This window comes from Nycticebus coucang, chromosome 23, assembly GCF_027406575.1.
Source record: "Nycticebus coucang isolate mNycCou1 chromosome 23, mNycCou1.pri, whole genome shotgun sequence".
In the NCBI taxonomy this organism is placed as follows: Eukaryota; Metazoa; Chordata; class Mammalia; order Primates; family Lorisidae; genus Nycticebus; species Nycticebus coucang.
Window position 1 is genome coordinate 32,997,570 of NC_069802.1, and position 20,936 is coordinate 33,018,505.

The 20,936-nt window shown below is 42.0% G+C and overlaps 1 protein-coding gene across 1 annotated transcript in view; it reads right to left on the minus strand.

Annotated features, from left to right (window-relative positions):
• Positions 1-226: 226 nt before the first annotated feature.
• The window catches only part of CD38 (CD38 molecule), a 36,702-nt gene continuing 15,992 nt past the window's right edge, over positions 227-20,936 (minus strand). Inside the window, exons 2-8 of the mRNA XM_053577895.1 lie at positions 16,378-16,507; positions 14,070-14,205; positions 10,515-10,600; positions 7,108-7,181; positions 4,781-4,873; positions 4,070-4,156; positions 227-931 (exon numbers count right to left, since the gene is read on the minus strand). Of these exons, the coding sequence (XP_053433870.1) occupies positions 868-931; positions 4,070-4,156; positions 4,781-4,873; positions 7,108-7,181; positions 10,515-10,600; positions 14,070-14,205; positions 16,378-16,507 (670 nt within the window). The 3' untranslated portion in view covers positions 227-867. The remainder of the gene's footprint in view (positions 932-4,069; positions 4,157-4,780; positions 4,874-7,107; positions 7,182-10,514; positions 10,601-14,069; positions 14,206-16,377; positions 16,508-20,936) is intronic.

Below are 20,936 nucleotides of genomic sequence, written 5' to 3' on the forward strand. Positions count from 1 at the left end.
TTCAACTTCGGGCTCTACCTTGACACTGAATGTATGAATTTTGAGCAAATTATGTAACCTCTTTGAGCTTCCATTTTTTCACATAAACAATGAAAGATTATTATAATACCAGCCTCACAACACTGTTAGAAAGGTTAGAAGTGGTCTGTGAAGCTAGTGAATGATGCCCCATGATCATATCAATGTACACAGCTATGATTTAATAAAAAAAAAAAAAAATTGTTGAAAAAAAAAGAAAAAGAAAAAAAGAAAGGTTAGAAGTAACAGTACCAAGTCCATGAGTAGCTTATATCCTATGAAATACTGTTCCCCAACACGACCCATGGCCATGGAGCTTGCAATGTGACTATCTGTAGGAAGGGCACAAAAATATATTATGAGACCAAGTCATTTGTTTGGAAATGTAACATTTTCCGAAAAACCCAGGCATTTATTTATTTATTTACTATTTATTTTGACTTGCTTGTTCTAAGAGGAGAGGGTTGTTGTGGTCGTTTGTCAGTAGCAAGAATTTTACCAGTATAAAAACAATATAAAAACATCACCAAAAAAATGAAATAATACAGAGTGGCCATAAAGTTTTTGTGCGATTTAAAATAGACAACGATTTTAAATTGCACACATTATATGGCTGCCCTGTATAGAACATTTGTTCTAATTTTATACAATAATTTTTTTCTTGAATATTAGTCGATCACAATAAAAGCTATGTGATAACGTAAGTTGTTCTAAGGCTTTGGGGAAAAAAAGAGTTCCATCTTTAAGTGCTGAGGATATAACAGAGGACCCTCCAAAATCTTCAGGTCTCCACTAGTGAGTCTGTGAGTGACGTGTGTTGGTGGACACTCAGGAACAAATTTGGTCGGCTCAGAATGCAGCATTGCAAGGGGCACGCTCAGGATTCTGCACACACTGAATGAACCTGATGAGCCTGTGACAAGAAAGAAGACGGAGAGATCAAGAGGCCGCATGAGACACCTGTGGTTCAGTTCTCTAATGGAAGAAGTCCATTCCTCAGAGAGCTAAAAGTAGACCTTCCCTTCATTCCCACAATCCCACAGGTATCTATCCAGAAGAAAAATAATCATTTTATCATAAAGACATTTGTACTCAAATGTTTATTGTAACTCAGTTCACAGTTGAAAAGATGTGGAAACAACCCAGCTGCCCTCCAACCCATGAATGGATTAACAAACTGTGGTATATGTATACCATGAGTACTATTCAGGCATTAAAAAGATGCAGACTTTACATCTTTTGTATTTACTTGGATGGAGTTGAAGAACATTTCCCCTTAGCAAAGTATCTCAAGAATGAAAAAAGCAAGCATCCCAGCTACTCCATACTAAGTTGAAACTAGTAGATGAACAACTACAGGAGAGAAAAACGCAGTTAAATTCAAAAAGGGGAGTGGGAGAGTTCCTTACGTTCCCACCTAATGGGTATGATGTAGAGGTTATACGGCATACCTGGGTGAAGGACTCAACTACAACTGACTTTACCTCACAAATGCAAACAATGTAACCTAATCAAATGTACCCTCCTATTAATCCAAAATTTAAAAAAAAGAAAAAGAGACTCTTTTGTCAGCAAAAGTATGAACTGACCACTTCACATCTTCTACAATAACATGACTGAGAAATGATTTGATGTGTGGCCCAATTTAGTTTCATATAAATGAATACTGAGCCCAGGAATGGTGTCTCACACCTGTAATCTTAATACTCTGGGAGGCCAAGATGGGTGGATCACTTGAGCTCAGGAGTTGAAGACCAGTCTGAGCCAGAGTGAGTCTCTACCAAAAATAGAAAAACTAGCCAGGCATGGTGGTGCACACCTGTAGTCCCAGTTGCTCTGGAGGCTGAGATAAGATGATCGCTTGAACCCAAGAGTTTTGATGTTGCTGTGAGCTACAATGACACCATGGCACACCACCCAGGGTGACAGAGTGAGACTCTGTCTCAGAAAAAAAGAAGATGATGAAGAAGAAAGAAAGAAAGAAATACTGAGAAGGGTTTTGATGGTGATAAGTGGAGGTGAGAACAAATGTCTGGCTCTAACATGTCACACGCATGAGCTATCAATGTCAATTGATGATAAAAAGCAGAACTAGCAACCAAGAGCAGGCACGCCCCCTGCCTTCTGTGGATAACTTACTTTCCCCTCTGCAGAAACTTCCTGAGGGAGGGCTGAACCAAAGGGTCAGAGGCAGCACACAGGGGCTAAGATGCTCTGGGAGAAGGCTGGAGGATGTCAGGAAGAGGACCACACTTCCTTTGCATCAACCTTAGGTAAATATCTAGCAGGTGAATGACTATTATATTTCTAAAAATGAGATAACAAAGCAACAGGATCCCATGGAGTTGCTGGCCCATTGTTAGGGAGGGGAGCGGTGGGGAAAGTGGTTCATTAAATTGCAGCTAAATCTTCTCTTGCTAAATGTGAGTAAAGCAAGAGGCACATCCTCAGACATAGCTGCCTGGGCTCCAGAAGGGAGAGATGTCAGAACCTACCCTTGTGAGGGGTCATCTCTGGAGCATCCTGTAGCCAACAGTCATGACCAGTTGGGGCCAGCTCTAAGTATAGGGTCACTCCATCCTCAGCAATATGGTAACCTGGGATTCTCCACATAACATGTTCTAATATATTATAAATAATATATATTATCTATATATGTATATATTTGAATAACTGACACCGGTCAGATGTCTGCAAGGTTTCTTTCCTGGTTACTGGTTCATTCTTTCTGTTTCCCATCCAACCTCTGTAGAAGGCTCACGCAATTTTCTGATCACAGTCTCCAGTCTCCAGACACAAGCCAGCTGACTAATAAAGACATCAGGTCATTTGGGGAACAGGAGCCATTAGTGAGAGTCCCTTGTATCTATCCTCCTGCCTTTGGTTGGAGGGACAGTGGTGACATGAAAGAGGAAGGAAAAATATTCTAGCATTTTAACTTCTGCATTCTTCAAAAAGCATCTTTTTTCTGCATCAGTCTGACTCTAAGTTATCACACGCAGGAAACTCGAGCTATCTTACTGGGCACAACTACTTAAAAATGAGTGTGCTTATATGGGATCTCCATTTTGAAAATAGAGTTACAGATGACTTTAAACATATATACTTATCTTTACCTTAAAACTTTTCTCCAGTAAACATGGATTACTAGTATTTTTTAATTTTACATTTTTATATTTTTTAATCTCTCTCTCTATATCTATATATAATATCTATATTATAATAGATATATAATATCTATATTATAGATAGATATATATAGAGAGAGTATCTCACTCTGTCACCCTGGCTAGAGTCCCATGGTATCATAGCTCACAGCCAACCTCACACTCTTGGGCTTAATTGATCTTCCTGCCTTAGCCTCCCAAGTAGCTGGGACTACAGGTGTCAGCCATGGTGTCCAGCTAGTTTTTCTATTTTTAGTAGAGAGGGTGTCTTGCTCTTGCTCGGGCTGGTTTCGAGCTCCTTAGCTCAAGCAATTCACCCACCTCTGCCTCTCTAAGTGCTATGATTATAGGCGTGAGCCACCGTACCTGGACATTTTTTAAATCTATAAAAAGTGAATCTTGGTAGACTGCCACATGGCATCTGACCAAGTTAGGCATCTACACCCAGATTAACTGAGGAAAATTCACATGTAAAACTGTGGCAACTGATAAGGATTTTACAACCTGGGAGAAAGGTATTGGTAAAATAACACTCTGTTCTCCTGCAAGCACAGGTTTTGGGCCAGGCCACTCACACCGGGAACTAGGAAATATACCCTTAAAGTCTATGTGAGCTTCACAGGCAAGTTCCGCTGGAGGCCGGTAGGGAAGGAACACAAGGATGAAGCAGAAGACGGACAGCGAAGTGAAGACCACTGGCCAGGAAGGCCTGTTGGGCTAGGCTGGTGGGAGTAGGCAGAGATCACCATAGGTCACCATCTGAGATCCTTGTCACAGCCCAAGAGAGATTCATACAGCCCTCTCAGCTTGGAGGAGACCAAGAAAAAAGAAAATCCCTATAGATGGCCTGGCAGCCATTTTTTCCTCAAGAAGAAATCAATTACCTGTAGTTATCATGGCAGATAAATGTAATATTCCTTTTGCTTATAATCAATTTCAGGTCACTTAAGGGGGGACGCTGGCATGATTCACTGGGAAAGGAAGAAGAAAATACTAAAATTACACCATCTCACAACATTTCTTGAGTCTTTTAGTTTCTTTCTACCTTTTTTTTTTTTTTTGTAGCGGGCCTTGGACAAGGCCATACCATAGAGAGGTGAAGCAGATGTGCAGCCTATATGAGCTCCCAGGGCAGCAGGGAGGCTATAGGCGGGAAGCAGGTAGCCGCCCAGTGTGGAGATAAAGGGGAGAGGGAGGGGAGGGGAGGGGGGAGGATGGGTGGAGGGAGAGTGATTGGTGGGACCACACCTACAGTGCATCTTACAAGGGTACATGTGAAATTTACTAGGTGTAAAATGTAAATGTCTTAACACAATAACTAAGAAAATGCTGTGAAGGTTATGTTAACCAGTGTGATGAAAACATTTCAAATTGTATATAAAACCAGCACCCTATACCCTATGATTGCGTTAATGTACATAGCTATGATTCAATAAAAAAAAATAAAAATGAGAGGCTGTTGGGATGGGCGAAATGAAGCACAAGGCCCCATTCATTTCCTGAACCAGTTTGTTCCCAATGCATTCTTAAGATTGTGTATTCTTTCGTGGACTAATTCATAAAATAACCCTTGGGTACAAAGTAGTAAGATATACCTGGAACCTCCTCTGATATCATGCATCACCCAGGCCTGTAGTGTATGAACCTTTTCTGGAATCAAATTGAAGATTTCCACACTTCCAAAAGTGCTAAAATCAAAGAGACAAAGAACATTGTTGTCAACCCCAACTAAAACATCCATACCCTCCCTTAAAAAACAGTAGGCACATGCCTCTGGTTAACACCTACCCTTTGAAATTGACCCATGACTACCATCAGAAACACTTTCTCTCATGTTAAGTGACCCTCAATTAACAAAATTCTCAAAATAAGATTCTTCATGTGTACAGAGCCATTGATTCATTAAATCCTTGGTAAATGTAGAATGTAAATGTTTTGGCATAGTAACTGAGATAACGCCGGAAAGGCTATGTTAACCACTGTGATAAAAATGTGTCAAATGGTTTATGAAGTGAGTGTATGATGCCCCATAATCATATCATTGTATACAGTTATGATTTAATAAAAAAATTAAAAAAAAAAAAGAATTTCCTTATCATAAAAAAAAAAAATCCTTGATATTCAAAGAGAAGTCCTTAAACTAGGGATTTTTAACAGTGTGCACTGTGAGAGGATCTTAGGTGTGCTCCAGCAATTTTTAAAGATCATTAAGTAAACCATTTTCTAAATAAGTTCAAAGCACAGTAAGTATATTCCTTTTTTTTACTCTTTTTTTAAAATCAACATAATTTAAGTATGTTGTGGAAGTTTAGCGATAGGTTCAAGTGTGTTGTGAGATTTTTAAAAAAAGATTGAAAAACACTGCCTTAAACCAACATAATTAGCAACACCTGGGATCCAGTTAGACCCGCAGAATCTCATCCACCACCTGCTGCATGAATCCACAGCTGAACAATCCCCAGGTGATTCACCTGGCCAGTGAACTCTGAGCAGCAGTGCTCTGCAAGGCCCTGGTGGCCTGCTACTGTCCCACTCCTCAACTCTTCCCTGCCAGTCTCTGACAGCTGCCCTTCCTGCTGCAAATAGTTGAATCCCTAATATCAGATTATAAAATGCTGGGATGTTAATACTTTATCACCCAAAATACTGGGATCAGAAGAAAACCAAAGGACAAAGGCATCTTTGTGGAATTAAATATCCAAACAGGAGAGAAGAAAAATTAATTTGGGGTACCTAGTGTTCCCAGGACAAATTAATATATGCTTCTTCCCCTCAATCAGCCTTGGATGGGGAAAGATTAGAGACCAAAGGTCAAAAAGGCAATCAATGTGGTAAAAGTATAAGCACAGAAGGTGGTCAGACAGGGAGGACGTGGGTGTGGCCAATCTCAGTGGTGAGGATGAAGTGAAGGAATAGTAATTGATCCTTGTAGAGCACTTCCCCTGCTATTAGGCATAGAACTTAGCATTTTTCAGGCTCGATGGCTCATGCCTATAATCCTAGCACTCTGGGAGGTCAAGGAGAGAGGATCCCTTGAGCTCAGGAGTTCAAGATCAGCCTGAGCAAGAGTGAGACCTTGTCTCTACTAAAAACAGAAAAACTAGCTGGGCATTGTGGTGGGTGCCTGTAGTTCCAGCTACTCTGGAGGCTGAAACAGGAGGGTCACTTGAGCCCAAGAGTCCGAGCTTACTGTGAGCTATGACACCATGGCACTCTACTAGGGCGACAGAGCTAGACTCTATCTCAAGGAAAAAAAAAAAAAGCTTAGCATTTTTCATGCATTAGCTCTGTTAATCTTCATATCACCATGACCTCTTCAGGTACATATTCAGGAGCTCACAAAGTGAGATGCCTCGTCTAAGGTCACAGGGGCAGCACACAATGTCCTCTGGAATCCTTGCTCTTAATCTCTCCAGTACATTGCTGACAAGGCCTGTACAGGATAAAGGAAGCTGTCCTGTCGTCCGGACAGCACTTTCACTGCTGAACCAGGAGGCACACCCTTTGTGCAGGAGAGAGGAGTCAGGCCAGATCTTCACAGATGGTGCAGACTAAGATGGGTGGAAGGGGGCCGTTGAGGCAGGTCACACAGAGGAGCCATGTGAACAAAGGTGGGCAGTGGGTGGGGTGGAGTAAAATAAGACAGACTGCTGAGAAAATTACACCAGGCCCCTAGAACACCAGAGCGGGGGCTGGTGCAGTGCAGGGGTTCCCAGGGCTGCAAGAGAATTTTTAGGCAAAGGGGAAATGAGACAAAAGCACCGACTTAAACAAACCTTTCCAGAAAATATGAAATGTATACCTTTTCAGCCCAGATCTTCAGAACTGACCTGAAAGAGGATAAGCACACTCTTCCTAGGGCTGAAATACCCCACAGGAGGCTGTGTTGACTCTTGAAAGTAGGATGCAGAGAAATGAGTACCTGTTTCTGTCAAAGGTGTTACTGATGGAGCCATTGAGCACGACTTGGACCACGCCACAGGCAGCTTCTGCAAACTTAAAAGACAGACGCCCGTTGTTCTTTATCTTGAAAATGTAATCCCCTGCCCCAGCAGTTCCATTCAAAACAGTGCTTAGCAATAGCTGGTTAGGAGGTAATATCCTGTAGGGTTACAGCACCGAATGTCAGATTATATCATGTTCATCCCAAGCCAGTGGAGGGATTATGCTTCATGTCACGGTTCTTGAAGTGGTTGCTCCAATTCTTTAAGTTTTCAACCATGAAGTGCAGTATCATCATTCACAGTACTGCTAAATTCGGTGGATTAAAAGTCAGAAGTCCCCTTCATCTATGGGAACAGGGTAAGAGAAATGGGAACACCACAAAAGGGGAAACTGGGGTAAAAGAAGGTGACCTTGAGGCATGGAAGGGCACGAAGAGAAAGGCGGACTGAAGGAATGAAGCAAAGAATGTGGTTGAGAAGGAATTTTTATTTCTTCATGCAATACTCAGCAGGACTGATTGCTAGCACCAGAGAAAACAAAATGAACAAAATAAAGCAACCAACATGCTTCCTCCAGGAGGCCTTCCCAGCCCCTGGGACCAGCTCCGGTCCCCTCTCCGAACCCTGCAATATCCCACATCCCATTCCCTCTGTCAAGCTCCATTGCACTGTGACATGAGCTTGAAGTCTGTTTAGCCATCAGCACTAAGGGCTCCAGGAAAGCCATGAGCTTCTGCAGTTCTGGATGCTTGTACTGGCACATTGCTCAGAAAAGGTGCCCAATAAAAATCTGTGGAAGAAAAAGGAGAAGGGAAGGAGGGAAAGAAGAAGAAAGAAATACAATGCTAGATGGCAGAGATTGGGAAAGAAGAGGAAAAGAGTGATGGAAGGATGCGCAGGGATTCACCAGGTGAGGCTGAGGCAGAAGTGAAAGGAAAGGCCCGGGGGTCAAGAGAATGGTGGTGTGCTTAGCGGAAAACTCCAGTGGAGGCCAAAGTTGGGTAGACAGTTGGTTCCTGGAGGGCCACCAGTCTGGACTTGATTCTGCAAGGGATATGAACAGCACTAAGGATTTGGCGCTGAATCCAGTGCTGCTTCCGTCTTTTTCCTGTGGGTGGTGACCTGAGGGATGGAGCCCAGCTGGTATTAATCACAAGTGCTAACTCAAAAGAGAGCTTCCAAGGTGCCACCTACGGGTCCCTCTACTCCCAAGGTAAGTATTAAATCAATTTGCGTTAAGGTCACGTTACTTGGAAGCATGGAAGTGAGGTGGAGAATCGCACCAAGAAACACAGCCTTTATTGTCAGAAAAAGAAAGGAGCCAGTCTGAGAAAAGAAGGGCACCCAGATATGTTCTCCAGTGATTAGCAAATATGAAGGAGCAGCTAGGTCACAATGGCACTTCAATCACCTGCACCTGCTAGTGTCAAGGGCTGAGCAGGGAACACAGGTAAGTGCTTCCTACATATAAAATGTGACTTGGCTTTAAATGTTTTATCAACAGCACTGCCCTAGAACATGCAGTAATGAAATAAATAAAAACTATTCTCAGACACAAGCACAAACTCTGCAGTGCCCACAGCAGTTACTCCACAATGGATGGATAGATTCTGAGTTATACAGGGGACCGTGGTATCTTACTTAAACGTCATAGGGACCCAATGAGATAGGCATATTTTGATCTCCTTTCAACAAATGAGGAATCTGAACATCAGAATGGTTAAGAAATCCACCCAAATTTAAATTTGATTTCCTTACTTCAACTTCCAAGCTATTTCCCTGTCTCTGCCATAACAGGGTTGACCTGAATCCCCTTAGGGTGGAGGTTAAGTTCAGTGCCAACAGGGAGTTGAAGAAAATCAAGGCTGCTATTTTTTTTTTTTTTTGTGGTTTTTGGCCAGGGCTGGGTTTGAACCCACCACCTCTGGCATATGGGACCGGCGCCATACTCCTTGAGCCACAGGCATCACCCTCAAGGCTGCTATTTAAAAGATAGAATCAATAAGCAAATTTAAAAACCAAAATTGAGGAGCAGGCTTTAGAATGAGGCAGACCCAGGTGGGGCCCAGTGACCTGGCAGGAGTCACTGACTTTCTGAGTCTTAGCTTCTTCACCTTCAACATGGGGATTTGTGCGTTCTCACACTACCGGCAGGGAGGACTAGATGGGAATGGCACAGGGAAGACAACTCAGGGCTTCTCATAAATATGCCACTATGGTTTGAATGTATGTGTCTCCCCCTAAATTCATAGACTGGAACCTAAGACCCAACATGACAGTATTAAGAGATGTGGCCTTTAGGAGGTGATTAGGGCATAAGGGCTCCACCCTCTCAGATGGGATTAGTGCCCTTATGAAATGGCTCAAGGAAACCAGCAAGGCCCTTTTTGCCCATCTGCCATGTGAGGACACAGCGAGAGTCACCATTTCAGAAGCAGACAGATTCTTAGCCTGACATCGAATTCTGGCACCTCAGTGCTGGACTTCCCAGTCTCCAGGACTGTGAGAAAATAAATTTCTTTTCTTTATAAATAACCGAGTCTCAGGTAGTTTGGTATAGCAGCACAGCTAGACTGAGATACATGCATGTTTCCACTTGAGCTAGCTCCTCAAATGTCCACGTTTAATTTGGGGAAGTTATAATTAGTGTATTTTTACTCCTTTGCCCTTGTTCTTTCTCATTTCTTCCTTCCTGTCTCTTTTTTCCCGAATGAACTTACAAATAAGGTTTTCCTTGCCCACTTGCAAAGAAGCAACTTACAAGAAAAATAAGTATGTCAGACAGCTTTGAGTGAAGTCAGAATAGCTGAAGATGGGGTGGTGAGTATTCCCCACCTCAGATTCTGGATCTGGAGCAGACAACTTAGGATAAACCCCCAGACCTGCCCCTTACCGTGTGCACTTGGAGATTGATTACAGGCCTACAACTCCATTTGGTCATCTGTAAGGAGGGCACAGTACTCAAGGTACTTACTCAGAGGGGTTTTGTGAAGACAAAGATTTTAATTCATGTGAAGAGCTATGGACTGTACCTAACACATACTGTCCATAAATATAGATCTTTAAGACTTTCCCAGGAATCTACGGTTGACCCTCACTGGGCTCAGATGATTCAACCAAGCCCCACCTTCCTGGCAGCCAAAGAATGTAGAAGAGCAGAGATTCTTCAGTGGGAGCCTACCGACCCTTTGCAAATGCTCTAAAATTGCACGTGCAAATCTCCTGAAATGTCTTCTAAACCTTTATCTGAAGAAGGAATCCTAGCCTACACTTTGATTCCTAAAAGGGTCTGTGATCCTCAAAGGATTAAAACCAACCATTGACTGGATGACATCTTAATTTCTCTGGTCTCCAAAATTCTAGAATTTTGCTACTTGGTACTTACCCTCCGGGAAACCAATTTCCAGAATACTGACCCAGGGTTGTTTGGGCAATCTTTCTTCCAGTGTGGGCAAGATTGATAGTTCATTTCTAAAAGACATAGTTTGTAGAACATAATTAAAACGGAAAACAAAGAGCATAAGCAAGCTCCGTTCTTCTCTGGCTGTTTCATCATAGTGGAACTGTTTTCCAATGGTGTCACTGCCAGGATGGAGGTGGAGAACAGACGCGTCTTGACCCAATTTAACGAAGTGTCCCTGAATCCCTTCCAAGTCCTCACCTTACCTTCCAAATCCCAGAAAGGAACACAGTGGTGACTTTTGAGTCATCATTCTGGGAAACAGCGGCAAAGTTGAACGGATAGAGACAAGCCCTCAACATTATCCTCAAATCCAGGAAGAATGAGATAAAACCAGGCCTTCAGGGGTCACCCTTGCCAACCACTTCTCTTTTCCAGACAACTCTCTCCTGTTGTGTGTTTTCTACCTCACCTTGTTAAGTCTCCATACTTTTAGGCTCATGTTGCTCAGAGTCAAGACAGCCTTGGCCCTGAGTGAGGGACAGTGGACACAGAGCATGAACGCATAGATCCATTGCTCCCATGGATATCCCTTAATGCACAAATATTTCTTAGGTCTTGGGGATAGAGAGATAAATTAGATGAGAGTCCCACCTCCAGAGATGTAATGTAATCAAATAAGCCAAAGAGAAATAAACTTGGGTTGGGAGTGGTGCAGCCCCACCAGGTGTATCACCAAAGTTGATGGTGAACTTGGTTTTGAAGAATGAATTGGAGTCTTCATACAAATGGGATACAGAAATGTGGAAAGGCACAGGGCTTTGAGATGACCTAGTAGGTTTAGTTAGTACTTCCAGAGCCTTCAGGGGTAGGGAGGGAAATGATGAAAGATGAGGTGTGTGGAAGACAGAGCCAGGTCACACCAAGGAATTTAAGTTTTACCCTAGAGGCAAAAGAGAGCTATTTGAGTTTTAGGGAGGAGATGGATACAGTCACATTTTCATTTTAGGAAGAATACTGTGATTGCAAGATAACCAAAGGGGTAAGGAGTGATAAGAATTCTGCCACAGTCCCAGCAAGACAGGAGAGTGTGTTAGCATGCTGACTCAGGCAGTGGTAACAGGGTAGAAGGAAATGGTGAATTGCCAGGCAAAAAGAGTAGGCTGGCAACTTATTGGCTATAGGAGAGTAAGAAAGAGAGAAAAGATGAACACCAAGACATGGTGACTCGGAAACAAGATTGAGACTGGCAGTGCCTGTGGCTCAGTGGGCAGGGCACCAGCCCCATATACCGAGGGTGGCGGGTTCAAATCCAGCCCCAGCCAAACTGCAACAAAAAAAATAGCCGGGCGTTGTGGCAGGCGCCTGTAGTTCCAGCTGCTCGGGAGGCTGAGGCAAGAGAATCGCATAAGCCCAGGAGCTGGAGGTTGCTGTGAACGTGACGCCACGGCACTCTACTGAGGGTGATAAAGTGAAACTCTGTCTCTACAAAAAAATAAATAAATAAAAGAAAGAAGCAAGATTGAGACACCATATGGTCCATAGAACTGAATGAAAACGGAATTGGGAGGGTAGGAAGAATGGTCTCACTTCAACCAGGCCACAGGTTGGTTGTTAATAGCAATAAAACTGAAAGCAACTTAAATGTCCATTAATAAGATTGGTTAATGATAAATCCTTTTAAAAAGAATATGAGTGAGGTAATTCTAATGAACTGCTTAAACCAAGGTCTCTCTTGGGGATTGGAATATCTTCAGATGTTTTTGTTACTCCTACAGGGTTCTACTTTCAAATCGTTCCTTCCATTGATCACTGAACTTTAAAGGAAAGATCATTTAGAGAAAATTAACAACTAATCAAAATAAAGTTACTATAGCCAATAATAGTGTTATTCTTTCTACCCAGGAAAATTCACCAAAAAAATCTAGAAACTTAAAAAGGGAATAGAAATTAACATAAGTAACTCTTATCTCCAGGAATCTTTCTGATTTTGACACTTATCTTTGTTACTTTTTTATCTTAAACTCTACAAACTATTATTGTTGTTTTAAGAACTTCATCATAATAAAATTTTATTGTAACAAAGCAATTTACTTTTTCCCTAGAATTTGCTGATTTGGAGCCTCCAATTTAACTCATCAGACCAGCAGATTGAGGAAAAGTGAAATTCAGCAATGGTGTAAAACTTTTATTAATAATCAGAAAGTTTATCTATTTAAATGTGATTTTGCAAAATGGCTTTAGTCAGGTTCCTCTGTTTTGTAATGTGTGGCTATGGTTCCTTAGTTTTCTCTCCTAGAATTTAATTCCAAATTTAGTTTGTTTTCCTTATGAAAAATACGTGGGGTGATATCAGCACAAGTGGGGGAGTGGCACTAACAGCCAACAGAAATATATGTTTTACAAAAGCAAAAACTGTCAGAATAAACTCTAAAAAAAAAAAAGAATATGAGTATCTTTATACCTACTAATTTTAAGTGAATAATGCAAGTTGCAGAACTGTATGTGTACATTTTAAACACAGAGGAACCTTCTTAGCGGACCACCTCCTTAGGTTGACCTAATTTTTGTAGACTGGCCATGCACCACATGTATGCAGAGTGCAGCAGGCCTAGCTCCTTACAGTGACCACCTCTGTATGTTGACCAGTTTGTGACAGTCCCCTGGGAGTTCCACTCACTGAGGGCCTACCCTATATATGTTCATATAGACAAAGAGACAGGTGTGGAAGGACCTGTACCGAGTTGTTGATAACAGTTACCCTTTGACACGTGAAATGGGGATTGTAGGTGGAAGAAGGATGCAGGCTGACCTTCACCTTTACACACGTCTGTAATATGTGAGTTTTTTCAAAATATGCTTTTTTTCAAATAAGCATGCTTCATTTTTTATAACTAAAACTCTGCAAGCCTGGATGAAGTAGCTATGATAAGACAAGCTCCGTCAAACCAATATGCAAAAGTAATAAAAATAAGAATAAAACAACATGAGGTAAAACGATCCACCACAAAAGAAAAAGAAAAAGAAGAGAAGAAGTAAAAAGTGGCTCCATGGGGTTTTGCGAGTAGGAAATACCTTCCCACAGTGAGGGGTTCTGAGTCTTTCCATGCGGGGAAAGGTGACACGGGAAAAAAGGCGGCAAAGCCACTGACTGGCCTGAGGTGGAGAAGCCCAACCCTGGGCTACCGTGGTGGTTCTGCGGAACAAGGACTTTGGCCTAGGTCCTTCTGAGAGCTCGCCTTTCTCTAGAATTCCTTGCTCCTGAACAATGCCTTGACAGAAAGCAAAACAGCAAGAATTCAGAAGCAAATTACAGGAGTCAGAAAGGAGGCGGAATTGGGGAGTGTGCCAACTCCAAACTCAAAGAAACAGGGATTGGTCTAGGGAACACTATTTTACATAGGTCTGGGTTGTCATTAAAAGATGACATCAGGGTGGGTGTGTGGCTCCTTCCTCCATACTGATCTTTCAGAGCCCCCAGCAGAGCCCACCCTGTTCCTCCTGCACATGGCGGGGCAATCCCTTAGCCCGTCCGCTCACCAGAAGTGCCGGGGTCTCCGCACCATGACAGCTGGTCAGCAAGGTAGCCCAGGAGCGTGTCCTCCAGGGTGAACATATCCCCCCGGATCCACGTGTAATGATGGGCCAGCTCACTCGTCTTGCTCCAAAAGACAGACTAGGAAAGAATAAATACAACTTATTACTGAGATCAACTTAGTTGGTCAAAAAAATAAATCCACAGTTTTGTAAATGAAAGAGCATAGGAGGCATCCGAGTAAGGCAATGCAGTAAGGCTGGGGATTGTCATTTTCCGCGTGTGAGAGAGCTGGGGGGAGAGAAAGGGGAAAGGGGAAGGAAGCGGAGAAGAGAGAGTGTGGGATCAGACCACATCCCGAGGAGGCATCAGGGAGGTCCCGCATTCCTAAAGTTATCTGCAAAAACATTTTTCTGTGTGCTATTTTCTGGAAAAAAATGCTCTTCAATTCTTCCTTTTTGGAAAAAATGCTCTTTGATTCTTTTTTCTTTTCTTTCTTTCTTTTCTTTTCTTTTTTTTTTTTTTTTTGAGACAAAGTCTCACTCTGTTGCCCTGGCTAGAGTGCCGTGGTGTCATCATAGTTCACAGTAACCTCAAATTCTTGAGCTCAAGCAATCCTCTTGCCTCAGCCTCTGGAGTAGCTGGGACTGCAGGCGCCACCACAACGTCTGGCTAGTTTTTCTATCTTTAGTAAAGATGGGGTCTTGTTGTTGCTCAGGCTGGTCTCGAACTCCTCAGCTCTAATGTTCCTCCCACCTCAGCCTCCCAGAGTGCTAGGATTATAGACCTGAGACATGGTACCCGCCCACTCTTCAGTTCTTTAAGAGCTACGTAACCTTTTCCACTTTCCCCAAATCTTCCCTACCTCCATCAAACACACACACACTGGGTGTGCTTTCAGGGTCTCTGTTAAGAATACAGATGGTCAAATTCCACAATACTATTCTGTTCCATGAATCTATTCATTTTTGATGGGAGGCAGTGGAGGGTGGTGGGTTAAAGCATGGGCACTTGAGCCCAGCACCACCACCATTAGCTGTTTGGCCTTGTTGACCTTGAGCACCCAAAGCATCAATAAGCCTCCCTGTCCACACCTGTGAAATGGTACAATGACTGTAACACCCTCATGGGATGCTAGGGAGGTTCAATGAGGTAACGCCAGTAAACTTAGTACCACAGCACACGTCTGTCATAGTCTCTTATTTGACAAATGTTAGCCTGGCATCAGGCCGAGGGAAGGAGCCACACACCCACCCTTCCTAGGGCCTCGTCCTTGGCACCCCAAGAAGAAGCAGCACAATAACTTGAGCTCACTAACCACAGTGTGAGAGGCTATTCATGGGTGATTCAAGGGCTTCACAAAGACAATCTTGTCACTTTAAACACTATTTTGCCTTAAATTTTAGAAAAGACGCACTCCATGGTAGACCTTCTCCAATAAAATTAAACCCAGGCCTCTCTGGCTCCACGTCTTAGGCCATTTACATTTCAACTGGTCACTTCCAAGTCTGTCAGACTTGGACAATCACTGGTGACCTAAACTCACCACGCCTTGATTTTCTCATTGGAGAAATGGGGACACTGGCACCTGAGATGCCCACTCCAAAAAACGGCTGTGAAGGACCAGGGAGAAAAGGACTCGGGGTTCTATGTACACAAAAAAGGCTCTATGCAAGTACAAATCGATGTCATCATCCTTGTTACTATTATCAGAGGTCAGGGGAAGTTTGGGGATTGTATGAGGTTGGCTCATTTTTGTTCGTTTGAGTTGGGTTTGGTGTTAGGTTTATTTTGCCTGATTTGGGGAAACTCTCCTTTCCTCTTCCCATATCCCCATCTATCTTACCTCTCTCTCCCAAATGTCCTAAATCCTGATGATATTATGGTCCCCCAATGGCCCCACACCAACAAAAATACCCACATTACAATTCTGGGTTTATCCTCTTCCCTCATTCTATTCAAATTTGGTCCTAAGGGCGGCGCCTGTGGCTCAGTGACTAGGGCGCCGGCCCCATATGCCAAGAGTGGCGGGTTCAAACCCAGCCCCGGCCAATCTGCAACAAAAAAATAGCCGGGCGTTGTGGCAGGCGCCTGTAGTCCCAGCTGCTCGGGAGGCTGAGGCAAGAGAATCACGTAGGCCCAAGAGTTAGAGGTTGCTGTGAGCTGTGTGATGCCATGGCACTCTACCTGAGGGCGGTCCAGTGAGACTCTGTCTCTACAAAAAAAAAAAAAAAAAAAAAAAACAAATTTGGTCCTAAGACCCTGGCCCTCTAGCTCTTATCTCCAATTTTAAATAATAACTTTCCAGGTTACCTTGTTGCAAGGGATGGTCTGCGATACCAGCTTCATCAGTGGCTGGTAGTCCTCTTCCGTAATGTTGCAAGGATTCTTTGAAAGAAATGCGTTTTTGAATGCTTCCCATATCTTGTGGCAGTCCACATCTCTGTAAGATACAACATGAAGAATAAAACAAAACATGAATAATTGGATTTTTAAAAAATTTGGAGAGCATTTTTATTGAAAAGATTTCATTTAGGAAACATGTAGTAAAGGCTGGGTGTGGTGGCTGGGTAACCCTGGCACTCTGGGGGCGGAGGCAGGTGGATTATTTGAGCTCCAGAGTTCAAGACTAGCCTGAGAAAGAGCAAGACCCTATCTCTACTAAAAATAGAAAAACTGAGGCAAGAAAATCTCTTGAGCCCAGGAATTTGAGGTTTCTGTGAGCTATGACTCCACGGCACGCGACCAGGGCAACAGAGTGAGACTCTGTCTCAAAAAGGAAAAGGAAGTGTCTAGGATGTGCCAGGGGGTCCACACCTATCATCTCATCGGGCCTGTATGACACTTTTATGAGATGGCCATTGTGCTCTGTCTCACGGATGAAACAGAAGCCCAGTGGGGTTGAGATGCCCTCGCCCAGTCCACACAGATGGCGAAGTAGTTGATCCAAGTTTAGGATCAGGTCCTTCTGATGCCAGGGCCAAGAGTCTGATCATTAATGGTCACTTGCCTGAGTGTTAAACAGAACTAAGAAGACCATATAAGGGTAACTGGTTTTCCTTTCTCATATTACACACTGTTTAAAAAAAATATTTAAGAAATCTAACTGCCTTCAGATAGTACAAATTCCACATTGGACACTTCCTTGAATTTCTTCCTCTCTTACCTGACACTGTGGCCACTGCCAGGGCTGCTGTCTCCCCACATCTACGTACTGAAATCCTATCCACACTCTATGCCCAAGCACTGGAGTGAGTCGAGCTGGGGGAGGTGTTTCTGCTACTCCCTGTGATGTGGGAGGTCTCCAGACCCACAGGTGTCATGAGCTTCTCCAGCAACAAGTGATGAATAAGTGTGGTTTCAGGATGGATTTAGGGCTTCTGAAACCCCAGCCCGGCTCAAAAGCTTCCTCGGGGAGCCCTCTCTTCCTCTAGGGAGGAGTGAATCTGATCCTGCATGCTCTGCCTGAATTCATCCTGCCTCAGAGGAAAGTTAGCTGGACACAGGCCTGTCTCCCTAGGATGTCAGTGCCCCGGGGCCAGAAAGTGTCTGGTTCTTCCATCTGCCCCTCTAATACTACATTCAACATAATATTTATAGGTTGAAAAGAAGAGAAACAGTGAATTATATAAGATTTAAAATATACGTGATTGAAGGAGAAAGCTATCACTTTGAGAATGAAGAAGTAAACAACTCCGAAATTCTGCACCTCCCTAAAAGCAAAGGGAGCACTGACAGGAATGATCAATACCAACGTTCAGAAGCCAGGAGACTAACGAAAGGCTAACACAATTCAAAAATAGTTTGTTAAAAAAAAAGGGGGGGATTAAATCGTGGTCAGAACAGGTGGCCTGGCGGCATGTTAATTTGCCTTTATTCCTTCTCACTCTCCCAGCTTCATGGAAGCCTTAAAATCTCACAGCTCTGCAACAGTGTAAAAGCCCTCAGCCTTCCAGCCCCTAGAGAGTGGGAAGGGGGCCTGGTTCTCTTTCCCTCATCCCCAGAGAACTGTCTACTCTACCTGCCGGAAGCTTGCTGCAAAGCTCACCTCTCGGGGCCTGTCTTCATTAGTCATGACTGAGGCTTCACGCTACGTGAATAACCCTTCCCACGGAGCATTTGTGAAAACAGCCAGTGACAATCAAGTAACTGTGCAAGTGCATGAGGGTGTCTTTAAAACCTGTTGGAGCCTAACAAGAGACCAAGAACTTAAAAGGAAAAACCAGGGCGTAAAATACACATAGAGAATGAGAAGAAAAGTACAAGGAGGATGTCTTACCAACTAAGAGCATCAATGGATAGCAGTGCTGTTTTTCTTTAATTGAATATTTAATTCTGGAATTAAAAGTAAAACAGCTGAAATGAACATTTCACTGGAGGGGCTCAACGACAGATATGAACTGGAAAAAAAAGGATTAGTGAACTTGGAATTAAGTGTACCAACATATACATGATGGGAGTTCCAGGAGAAGAGAAGAGGAGGCAGAAAATTTTTTTTAGAAAAATGATGCCCCCCAAACTCAAAGATGATGAATAGAACCTACCAATTCAAGAAATTCAACAAACTCCAAGTTGGATAAAAATCAAAGACCCATAGTCAAACTATTAAAATGGGTACAGGTGAAACTTACTAAAGACAGAATACAAATGTCTACATATAATAACTAAGAAAATGCCATGAAGGCTACATTGAACAGTTTGGTGAGAATATTTCAGATTGTATATGAGACCAGCACACTGTACCCCTTGATTGCACTAATGTACACAGCTATGATTTAACAATAAAAAAATAAATAAAAGGCAGAGAATCTTGAAAACGGCAAAAGAGAAGTGACTCATTAAATGGATAAAAACATCAACAAGGTAACAGAAGATGAAACCACACTGTCATCCAAGTATACTAACAGACACCCAGAGAACGCTGTGCAACAGTGCAACATACTTCTCAAGTGCACGGGAAACATTCCCTATGACAGGCCATGGAGAGGCCACAAGACAAGTCTTAGTAAATTTAAAAATTTGAAACTAAAAAAAATTAAAACCAGCAAATTATTATTCATAATAAAAAAGGATTACAGTCATATAAAGTACCTATTCTGTTCACAATGGAATGAAACCACAGATCAGGGGCAGCGCCTGTGGCTCAGTGAGTAGGGAGCCGGCCCCAGATACCAGAGGTGGCAGGTTCAAACCCGGCCCTGGCCAAAAACTGCAAAACTACAGATTGATCACAGAGAGAAAACCGAAAATTAACCAGTATGTGAAGTTGAACATTCCTAAACAAACAAATGGGTTCAAATAGAAATCACATGGGAAACGGAGACAGATGAAATAAAAAACACACATATCCAAACTTCTGATACAGCAACAGCAGTATGAAGAGAGGAATTTGTAGATACAGGAAAAGAAAAAAATCTCAAATCGATAACCTATCTCTACACCTGAGCAATCAGAAAAAACAACAGCAAAGTAAACCCAAGGCAGGCAGAAAAAGGAAAGAATAAAGACTACAGTAGGAACAAATAAAACAGAATAGAACAAAGGAGACAATTAACAGCACCAGAAGTTTGTTCTTGAAAAGATGGACAAAACTGATACACCGTTAGCTAGGCTGAGAAGGAAAAAAGAAGACTTAAACTAATAAAATCAAAAATTAAATAGGAGGCATCACTGCCTGGCTTATAGAAAGGAAAATTACTAGGGGATGTTATGAACAATTATACATAGCAAATTCTATAACCTAGATAAAAATGAACAAATTCCTAGAAAGACATAAACTACCGAAATTAATTCAAGACCAAAATTTAAATATACCTATAGCAAGAAAAGAGAGTAAAATAATAATCAAAATCTTGCCATGAAAGAAAGCCCAGGCTTGGATGGCTTCACTGGTGAATTCTACTAAACATTTAAAGAACCATTAACATCAACCCTTCATAAATAAACTTTTCCAAAATGTAGTAAAGGAGGGAACACACCCCAACCCACTCCATGAGTTCAGTGCTACCCAGATTCCAAGCCAGATAAAGATATCCCAAGAAAGAAAACTAAAGATTGACGTCCCTTATGAATATAAACACAAAAATCCTTGTAAATACTAGCAAATAGAATTCAGTAACAAGTAATTAGCTTGATTTAATTAGTCTACATCCTATTTGTAAATCACAACTAAATCACAACATCTCTTTGTATTCGATAAATATAAACAGCTAAATTTGTCAATTTATAATTAAAAAGTAAAAATTAAAAAATAATTTAGTAACAAATAAAAACAATTACATACCATGATCAAGTGGGATTTATCTCAGGAAGACAAGGTTAGTTTGACATATGGAAATCAATGTAATATGCTGTATTATTTAATAATAGGATAAAGGAAAAAAACACACAATCAACTCAGAAAAATCATTTGATAAAATCCAACACTCTTTCATAATAATAATTAAAAGTAACACTGAACAAAATAGAAATAGAAGGGAATTTCCTAAACTTGATAAAGGTCATTTATTAAAAACCTACAGCTAACATCATATTTAATAGTGAAAGAGGAGATACTTCCCCCTAAGATCAGATACAATAACAAGGATATCTGCTTTCACCACTTCTATTCAACATTCTACTACAGATCCAGCCAGGGAAATTAGGCAAGAAAGAGAAATAAAAGGCATCCAGATCTGAAAAGAAGAAGCAACCTTAGCCCTTTCATAGACGCGATACCGTATATAGAAAATTCTAAGAAATTCACGAAAAGGAAACTATTAGAACTAATGGACACGGTCAGCAGGGTTTCAGGATACAAGATCAATATACAAGAAGATAATTGTATTTCTATATACTAGCGATGTAAAATATGAAATTGAATTTTTTTAAAA